The sequence below is a fragment of the Phaethon aethereus genome (assembly GCF_964289735.1).
Source record: "Phaethon aethereus genome assembly, chromosome: 16".
Taxonomy (NCBI): Eukaryota; Metazoa; Chordata; class Aves; order Phaethontiformes; family Phaethontidae; genus Phaethon; species Phaethon aethereus.
The window spans coordinates 13,020,964-13,030,552 of NC_138592.1; the positions used below are offsets into that span (position 1 = coordinate 13,020,964).

Below are 9,589 nucleotides of genomic sequence, written 5' to 3' on the forward strand. Positions count from 1 at the left end.
GCCTGGGCTGACATGCCTTAGGTCTGCTCTGGGCAGGCTGGGCCTTGGGCAGACGTGGCCGGGGAAGCTTCTCGGCTGGTTAGGCAGAAGGCGCCCGCCGGCCTTCCCGTCTCTGCAGCTGGCAGCTCTGCTGAGGCTGCCCGGCAGCGGGCCTTAAGGGTATGGGGAAATACCATGGCATAAGCAAGGAGGCTGCGCAGGAATCGGGGGGTTACGCGCCTGCATTCGGACGCCCACGCTTTTCGTGAGTATTGCGGAGGAAGGTGAAGCTGAGCACGCAGGAATTACAAGTCCCCTTTTTCATGTGGCACGGTGTGTTTGAGGCAGCTCGCAGCCCACCGAAGCCCAGGAGAAATCAAATCCTTTGGGGTTTGGGAGCCTGAGCCGTGAGCCCGGAGCGATGCTCGTCCTGCTCCCAACTCACCGCGCCTTCGTGCGACGGCCGCTGCCCTCTGCCGCCCGGCAGCCCGTGGTGAGGGCTGTAGGAAGGCAGCCCACCCGGGGCTGGCTTTTCCTTCTTTCCTTAAATGCTTTTTGAGCATGAAGAGCCCCTTTCCCCTCAGTTTATTAATCAGAAGACCCAGCCGCAGCCCCCCCCGAGCCTGCTCTGCGGGGATAAGGCAGCGTGGCCCCTCTGGCTGGGTCTGCCGGTGCCTGGGGCAGGCGGGGGGAGCTGGCCGGGCTGCTCCCCGCAGGAGCTGGGCTGCCCGGAGCGGGGGACGAGCCGCTCGGGCCCTCCGAGAGCGGCTGGAAAGGGAGCGGTTCGTGCCCGAAGGCCCCTCGGGAAGGGGCTGCAGCGCCAACGCCCCCCGCGCCCCGCCAGCCTCCGGCTCGGGTTGGGCAGCGCCGTCCTGCCCGGGTTAACGCGGGGTTAGGGCGAGCCCCGGAGGGACACGGCTGCCGCCGTCCGTCCGTCCGTCCGTCCGCCCGCCGAGCTCCGGCGCCCGAGCGGAGGTGAATGCCCCGTCCCTCCCCCGCCTCCCCAGGCTGCGCTTTCCCCCGGCCTCTTTCCTCCGCCCTCCCCTTTCCGTGTGCTTTACCCCCGCGTTCAGCCGCCGGTAGGAGTGCAGGGGGACTTTTTTTGTTTGCTTCCCCCCACCCCATTTTTCCCGGTCGCCGCTACAGAAAGTCTTTTTCTCCCCGCTCTGGGCAGGGGCTCTCCGGCGGGGGGGTTCGGGGGCGGCCCCGGGAGGCGGCGGGGGCTTCCCGGCGATAGAACCGGGCGTGGGATTACCGGAACCCCCGGCACCCCGCATCTCCGGACCCCCTGCAGCTCCTGAACTCCATTCCCCCGCACCCCCAGTGTCCCCTTCGCCGGGGGTGTGAGGGTGAGGGGTTCTGGGGGCAAGAGGGGGGGCAATGCCGCATCCAGCAGCGGGAGAAAAAGACCCCCCGGCCCCCAGGGCAACCCCGCCCGAGAGTCCCACAGCCACGCGGGGAGCCCCTGCCGCGGGGCACGCCTCTCCCACGCACCGGCCCGGAGGAGCGGGACTTCCATCTCCCTGTAATTTGGGGGAGGGTTTTTTTGTTATTTGTGGAGCTTTTTAATTTCGTTTGGGGTTTGGGGGTTTTATTGTTTTGGGGTTTTTTTTCCCCAGAGGTGCCCCCCGAGCCCAGCCCCCCCAAGACGCTGGATGCTCGCCCAGCAGCCGCCAGCACGTCGGGGTCCCCTTTCCCTCCCCGGCCGAGGTTTGGGGGTGTCGGTGCAGGGGAGGGGATGTGCCAGGACGTTTTTAGGAAATATTCACGCACCAGACAGCGAGTTGGGTGAATTTTCGTTCCTTTCTCTCTGATGCTCCCTGCAAGCCTCCAGAAACGGGTCTCCTTTCCCAGTGAACTTGTCATAGGCTACGTTAAAAAAAAAAAAAAAAAAAAAAAAGAATCGTTGAATTCGCTCCCCGAGGCGTTCATCGTAGCAGCCGTTTTCCAGGACTCCAAAGAGGAGAAACGGCGGCGGCGGCCGCCGAGGGGCCGCGGTGACGGCCCGAGCCCCCCGCCTCCTCCTGCGCTTGGTTTTCATTTTCCCCCGGTTAAATCCCAGCCCCTGGTGCGGGCGGGGGCTGCCGGGCCGGGGGGCGTCCCCGCGTGGCTTTCCCGACCTATTTGTGCGCTCACATGTGCTAATTCCCCCGCGAAGCCGAGGGTGCGCCTCGCTGAGCCGCCTTCCGCCCCTCGCAGAGGAGCGGGTGCTGTAAGAAAAGCTCTATTTTTGTTTTTTAGGGGGGAAAGGGGGAGTCTGCCGCAGCGACCGAGGAAGCCCCTTAGTGATAAAATCCTCACCGGCCTTTAAAAAATTATATTTTTTTTTTACGCATCTCAGCCGCTTTGCACACAATTTCCTTTTGGATTCTGGCAGAAAGAAAAAAAAGAAAAGGGGAGGTGTTTAAAGCGTTTTTTCTGGAACCCGGGGGGAGTCGTTCCCCACCTCTCCTCGGTGCCGCATCCCACCCGCAACCGCAGCCCGAGCGCTCCCTCCTCGCTCCCTGCCCCTCAGCAACGATATTAGGAAATAATTTAGCGCTGGCTTTTCCGCTCATCTCTAGTTAAAAAAAAAAGTTCTTTTTTTTTTTTTACCCTCCAAAGCAGCAAACGCAACACAGATTCCCCCCGCAACGAAACACAGATTCCCCCCGAGCCTTCAGGGAACATGGTTTGGTTTTTTTTATTATTATTATTTTTTAATAAAAACGATTCAAACGATCTCCCCGCGGCAGAGGGGGACGTGGTCTCCCGCCCACCGCCCCAAAATGCCAGCGCTCCCCCTTGCCACCCTGTACCCGTCTCTGCCACAGCACAGGACAGGGATTTCTCGTTGCCGTTGTTTGCCGTGTTGGCTGCTCACCTCGGAAGTATTTTAAATAAAGGAAAAAAAGTAAGGCTTTTAAACAACAAATAAGTATAAGCGTTTGGAAGCAAAACGAAAATACCGGCATGGGGGTGTGTGTGTGTGTAGTGGTGGGGTTTTTAAGGAAAGGAGGATGTCTCCATTCGCTCGCGGGGACCAAGAGGCGACGTCTGCAGCCGAGCACCCCCTCAGGGTGCCGGTGTCCCGGAGCGCCGGTTCCCCCTCCCTTCCGCTGCGAGCCACGGGTGGGAGCGGGAGCCCCTCTCCCTCCGGTTTGGGTCACACGAGCCGTTACAGACCCCCTAAACGCGGGTTGCCCCTGCCGGGATTGCCCCGCACGGCCCTGCCCCGCAGCCGTGGGGGTGCCCCCCCCGCTGCTGTCCCCAGCCTCCGAAGGGGCCGCGCGGTTTTGGGGGGAGAAAAAAAGAAAAAAAGAAAAGGGAGGGGGTGCGGGGAGGGAAATTCCGTTAGGAACCGGTCGCGAGCCGTTTGTCCGCCCCTTCGATGGGGGCTCTTTTGTTTCACCCTGGGGAAGAAGCCGGCGGCCGGGGGCCCGCGGCCGCGGGTGTGGGGCAGGGTGTGGGGCAGGGCGGGCAGCGCAGGGGCTGCAGAGCCGGAGGGGGGGTCGGGGGGGCCGGGGGGGGCCGGCGCTGCGGCGCGGGGGGCGGGCGGCGGCTGGTCCCTCCCCCAGCAATGCAGCAATCCCCCCCCGCGCCCTCCGCCTCGCTCCGCGGGGCGGGCGCACTGCGATGGAGACGCGGCGCGCTCTGCCAGGGGCTCGCGCTGCCCGGCTGCTGCCCGCCGCCGGCTGCTGACAGCCCCCCCCCAAACCCCCCGGCCCCGTCCCGCCGCGGGGGCCGGCGGAGCGGCGCGGAGCGGCGCGGGGCGGGCGGGCCCGCAGCCCCCGCAGCGGGTGTCATGCCCCTGGGCAGCCCAGCCGGCAGCCGCTCGCCCTGCGCCGGGGCGCGGAGGTAGCGGCCCGCGGCAGCCCCCTCCCCGCCGCCGCCCCTCGCCGGGCGCTGCGCTCCCGCCCGCCGCTCCCCGCCGCCCGCCCCGTCGGGTCTCGCCGTCTCCCGCCGGTCCCCGAGCCGGGGACCGCCCGCGCGGCCGCCATGGCCGCCCTCCTCCGCAGCAAGCTGTCCAGCGTGGCCACCTCGGTGTCCAGCAAGTCCCAGGCGAAGATGAGCGGCGTGTTCGCGAGGATGGGCTTCCAGGCGGCCACCGACGAGGAGGCGGTGGGGTTCGCCCACTGCGACGACCTGGACATGGAGCACCGGCAGGGGCTGCAGATGGACATCCTGGAGCCCGACGGGGCCGCGGGGCCGCCCCTGGACGGGGACACCCGCTACCAGCGGGACGGCAGCGGCCCCCGGCCGCCCCCCGCCGCCAAGGAGGCGGGCGTCTGCGCCGAGTCCCCCGGGCAGGGCAAGCCCAAGATCACGGCCTGGGAGGCGGGCTGGAACGTCACCAACGCCATCCAGGTACGACCGGCAGCGCGGGAGGGCCCCGGTCCCGCGCCTGGCCCCGCGCCCGGCCCGCCGGCGGCCGCGGAGTGACCGCTGCGGGGAAAGGGGGGTGGGCGGGGAAGACAGAAATAAGGGAAAGAAAGAGGAAAAGTAGGGGGGTGTAGGAAAGGGAAAGAAAGAAGTAGGGGAAAGAAAGAGAAAAAAGGGAAAAAACGGGGGGAAGGGAAGGAAAGAAATAGGGGAAAGAAAGGTAAAAGAGGGGAAGGGGGGGAGGAAAGAAAGAAATAGGGGAAAGAAAAAGGAAAAAGAGAAAAAAGAGGGGAAAAAGGCAACGAAAGAATTAGGGGAAAGAAAGAGAAAAAAGGGGAAAAAGAGGGGAAAAAGAAAGAAAAAATAGGGGAAAGAAAGAGAAAAAGGGAAAAAGTTAACGAAAGAAATAGGGGAAAGAAAGAGAAAAAAGGGAAAAACGAAGGGAAAAGGAAAGAAGGAAATACGGGAAAGAAAGAGAAAAAGGGAAAAAGGGGAAAAAAAGAAGGAAGGAAAGAAGAAAGAAAGGGAAAAAAGTGAAAAAGAAATGGGGAAGAAAGAGAAATAAAGGAAAAGGGGAAATAAATAAATAGAGAAAGAAATAAAAGGGAAAGAGGGAAAAAGAAAGAAAGGGGAAGAAAAAAGAAACAGGAGAAGGAAAAAATAGGAAGAAAAAGAAAAAAGGGTGAAAAAGAAAGAAGAGTTAGGGAAAGAAAGGAAAAATAGGAAGAAAAAGGATAAAAGGGGAAAAAGGAATGAAAGAAATAGGGGAAAGAAAGGGAAAAATGGGAAAGAAGGTGAAAAAAGAAAGAGAAAAATGGGAAAGAAGGTGAAAAAAGAAAGACAGAAATAGGGGAAAGAAAGAAAAAAAAACAGGAAGAAAAAGGAAAAAAGGGGGAAAGAAAAATACGGGAAAGCGAAAAAACAGAAAGCAAGGGGGAAAAAAAAAGAAGACCAAAAAAATATAAAAAGAAGGAAAGGAAAGCCCCCAAACTCGGATCCCTGCTTTGCCCCGCGCCCCGGACCACAGCGGCTCCCCGCGGGCCCGGCAGGCCGATGTCCCCGTGGGGCTGCCCTAGCGCATGGGCCGGGGGCGAGGGGGAGCCGGGGAGGGCCCGGGCCGGCGGCGGGGCTGCGCCGGGGCCCGATCCGCGGGTCTCCGGCTCTGGGGGTCCTGGTGCACTGAGAGGGGCTGGGGGCAGAGACGGCAGAGACTGGGGCAAAGCCCAGGTGCTGAAACCGTGCTCGCTCCTTCTGGGTGCTGCGGGGGGGGGTTATGTGGGGGTGCGGGGTGTGGGGGGTGCTGCGTCAGAGAAGAAGGCGGGGGATGGGAGGTGTCATCGCGTGTGGCCGCGATTGCGTGGCGTGACTGTGTGGGTGTGATGGTGTGCAAGCGAGACAGCGAGCATGCATGAGACTGCGACTGCGCGACTGCGCGTGCCCGGGTACGGGCGCCTGCTCGGTGCCCTCCGTGAGACAAGCAACACGGTTTCCATTTTGTCTCTCTCTAGGGGATGTTTGTTCTGGGCCTGCCCTATGCCATCCTTCATGGTGGATACCTAGGACTCTTTTTAATAATTTTTGCTGCAGTGGTTTGCTGCTACACTGGGAAAATCCTTATTGCCTGTCTTTACGAAGAGAATGAGGATGGGGAGATAGTCAGGGTGAGAGACTCCTACGTGGACATAGCGAACGCGTGCTGCGCGCCCCGCTTCCCCACCCTCGGAGGCAGAATCGTGAATGTGGCTCAGATCATTGAACTGGTCATGACCTGCATTCTCTATGTGGTGGTCAGTGGGAACTTGATGTACAACAGCTTCCCCAACTTGCCTGTCTCCCAGAAGTCATGGTCCATCATTGCCACGGCAGTGCTCCTGCCTTGCGCGTTCTTGAAGAACCTCAAGGCAGTCTCCAAGTTCAGCCTGCTCTGCACATTAGCCCACTTTGTGATCAACATCTTGGTGATCGCCTACTGCCTCTCCAGGGCACGTGACTGGGCCTGGGATAAAGTCAAGTTTTACATTGATGTGAAGAAGTTTCCCATCTCCATTGGCATCATTGTCTTCAGCTACACCTCTCAGATCTTTCTGCCTTCCTTGGAGGGGAACATGCAGAACCCCAAGGAGTTCCATTGCATGATGAACTGGACGCACATAGCAGCTTGCATCCTTAAGGGACTCTTTGCCTTGGTCGCCTATCTGACCTGGGCTGATGAGACCAAGGAAGTCATTACAGACAACTTGCCATCCACCATTAGGGCAGTAGTCAACATTTTCTTGGTGGCCAAAGCCTTGCTCTCGTACCCCTTGCCGTTCTTTGCGGCTGTGGAAGTCCTGGAGCGGTCCCTTTTCCAAGATGGAAACAGGGCATTCTTCCCCAACTGCTATGGGGGTGATGGGCGGCTCAAATCCTGGGGACTCACCCTCAGATGTGCCCTGGTAGTGTTCACCCTGCTCATGGCTATCTATGTCCCGCATTTTGCCCTCTTGATGGGTCTTACTGGGAGCCTCACAGGCGCAGGGCTCTGTTTCCTGCTCCCCAGTCTTTTCCACCTCAAACTCTTGTGGAGGAAGCTCTTGTGGCACCATGTCTTCTTTGATGTCGCCATTTTCGTTATAGGTGGTATCTGCAGCGTCTCTGGGTTCATCCACTCTTTAGAAGGCCTCATAGAGGCCTTCAGAACCAACGCTGAAGACTAAGGAGGGGCCAGAGCCGGCTGCAGTAAGAGAATCGCATCGAACATCCGCATAGCCAATTCTGCATCCCTTTAATGGAGAGAGTCATTATTTTCGTTACGTGCATCCAACAAATTCTATATCATAGAATCTACAAATTGAAGGAAATAAGAAGAGATAAAAGTGTTCGCCCTGCCGTCTTTTCAAATAAGCTAAGAATATATTTTTTTGTTATTTAGAATTTTTTGAAGGAAATTATCCGGTGCCCCACCCTTATCTCCTCACTCGTTGCCTGAAGCTTGGCCCCCACGAATGAGCAGTTGGGAAATAGTCGCAGTTTTCAATACTCCTTACAGATATGCAATTCAGTGTTTCAGGAGCTGAAACACAGGTGCCGATCCGATGGGATTGGGTTACTGCACTCACAGACGGAAGCAAACCAGCCAGGGGTGCTGGGAGCAGGGACCTTCATTTTACACTGTATGAGACGGATGTAGATGAGATCTAGATTGTACGAGCAGCCCAACAAGTCCGAGCAGCAGCTGATGACCAGCGATGCCAGTTACCCGCAATGTTTACACCGTAGTCACGCAGATGTCAGGACTGCTTAATTCTTCCATCCGAATTCGCACCGAGGAACGGCGCTTCCCATCGATTACAATGTTTTGCCTCTGGTTGAAATTGCAGACCTGGAGTCGACTTCTCGGTGACTTTTGTTTTGTTTTAACAATTGTTACTTCTAAATGGTGAAAAGTTAAAAAAAATAATAAATATATTGTTGGATTTGACGTCGTTCAGGATACAGGAACAAAAGTATGACAAAATTCATTCTGTGCAATCTACCAGATCCGTGGAGCTGTTTCCAATGTATGTGTGGTGTCATTGTGGTAAATAAGATGAAAAATGTATATCAGAAAATGAAACAAACAGACAAAAAATAATCTATCTTTAACATATAATGTGGTACATAAATATATCAAACAATAAAGAGAAAATATAGTCGATGAGGCTGGCCTGGTTCGTGGGGGGCTCAGAGGAGCTGGGCCGAGGGAGGTTCATCCTCCCCGTGCCCGCTTTCATCTTGGGGGTACCGCACATCCTCAGTGGTAACGGAGGGGCAACGCTGGGTTGTCACTGATGGCGGGATTAAGCTGTTTGCAAGAGGTAGAACACTTATATTTTGGGAAGGGGTCATCCTACAGCTGGGGGCTGCTTTCAGCCCCTCGGCTTTGCTTTAACCCGTTAGTGCTCAGAGCCCGGGGCTGGATGGAGTTTGCAGATGTACCCTGAGACTTTTGTTCTCGGGAAAGAGGAATAAAATCCTCACAAACCGATAAATGCAGCGGAGTGCGGGGAATAAACGATATAATGGGCTGCCCTGCTCACAGGATGTGGACTCCACACCCGTAACCGAAACCACCTCGATTTACACCGATTCAAAAGCCACAACAACTAATTCGTTGTCCCTGTACCCCCCCCCCCGTTGCCGCTGCACAGCGGGGATGAGGGACACGCACCCATGGCTCCCGCAGCCCGGACACATCAGAGGTCCCCATGGGGCTCCTCCTATTGCCCCCAAATTGTGTCGAGCCCTGGTAGCGATCGGGGGCGTCCCCCCGGCCCGGCCCGAGCTGGCGGAGCTGCCCCCGACGGCAGTGGGCAGCTCCGCAATGCGGTACCGGCGCGGGGGGGCACAAACCGGGGAAAGGGGCTGTGGGCGGCGGGGGGAGGGGGGTGTGTGTGATGCTCCTTCTCGGAGAAAACGGTATTTCGGGCGGTTTTCGGCAGGTTTTCCGGGGTTTAGTCCCCGGGGGGACAGGGAGGTGTGGTGCCGTGCGTGGGTGTGTGGGGCATCGTGGTGGGTCACCTGCCCCCCCCCCCCCGGGATTAGCTACGTTTCTCTCCTTGCCCGCCGCCTTTTCTTGGGGGCGATGCAGCTGTGCCCCAGCTCCATCCCCATCATCTGCATCCTCATCCTTGTCTCCTCCCCCAGCCCGCTGCAGCTGACCCGTGACTAGCACCGGCAGCCGGACCGGCCCTCGCCCGACGGCCTGGCCGCCACCCCATGGGTGCGGGGCGGGCGCCCGGTCAGTGGACCCAGGCGAGGAGCTCCTCTGTCATGGATGACTGCTGCTTTCTCTTCCTCCGTGAGCTCTGTTTTCTCCCTAGGGTGCTGAGAAGGGACCAGCATGGGAGGAGATCCAGCCCATCTTCTCCCTGCCCTGAGATAACAGGGCTGAGATAACCCCTCGGATCCTGGGAGTAAGTGGATTGCTGAGGAGCCCTGGAAGGTTTGTGCACACTCCTCTGCACACATGTGGTTTGCACCTGCTTTGCACGCCGTGGTTTTAGGGTCCTTTTCTCTCCATGTTGCCCATGTGGATTGCGGGAAGCAAAGGGATGCAGCCAGGAGAGCTGCCATGCCGCAGCGTGGCTCCCCTCTCCTTGCGGGAGCTGCCTGCGCGTGGATGCGGGATGCTCACAGACAAATCTGGCCCGTCCCTTTGTGCTTTTCAGGGGACAAAGGTTCTCTGGGTCAGGGTATGTGATGATGGAAATCGTTTTAGGAAGCTTTA

The 9,589-nt window shown here is 58.4% G+C and overlaps 1 protein-coding gene across 1 annotated transcript; it reads left to right on the forward strand.

Annotated features, from left to right (window-relative positions):
* Positions 1-3,923: 3,923 nt before the first annotated feature.
* SLC32A1 (solute carrier family 32 member 1) lies at positions 3,924-7,037 on the forward strand (the record flags this gene model as incomplete). The annotated part of the gene is made up of 2 exons (XM_082007399.1): positions 3,924-4,326; positions 5,850-7,037. The coding sequence occupies exons 1-2, from the start codon at positions 3,958-3,960 to the stop codon at positions 7,035-7,037; spliced, it is 1,557 nt and encodes a 518-aa protein (XP_081863525.1). The 5' UTR covers positions 3,924-3,957.
* Positions 7,038-9,589: the final 2,552 nt, after the last annotated feature.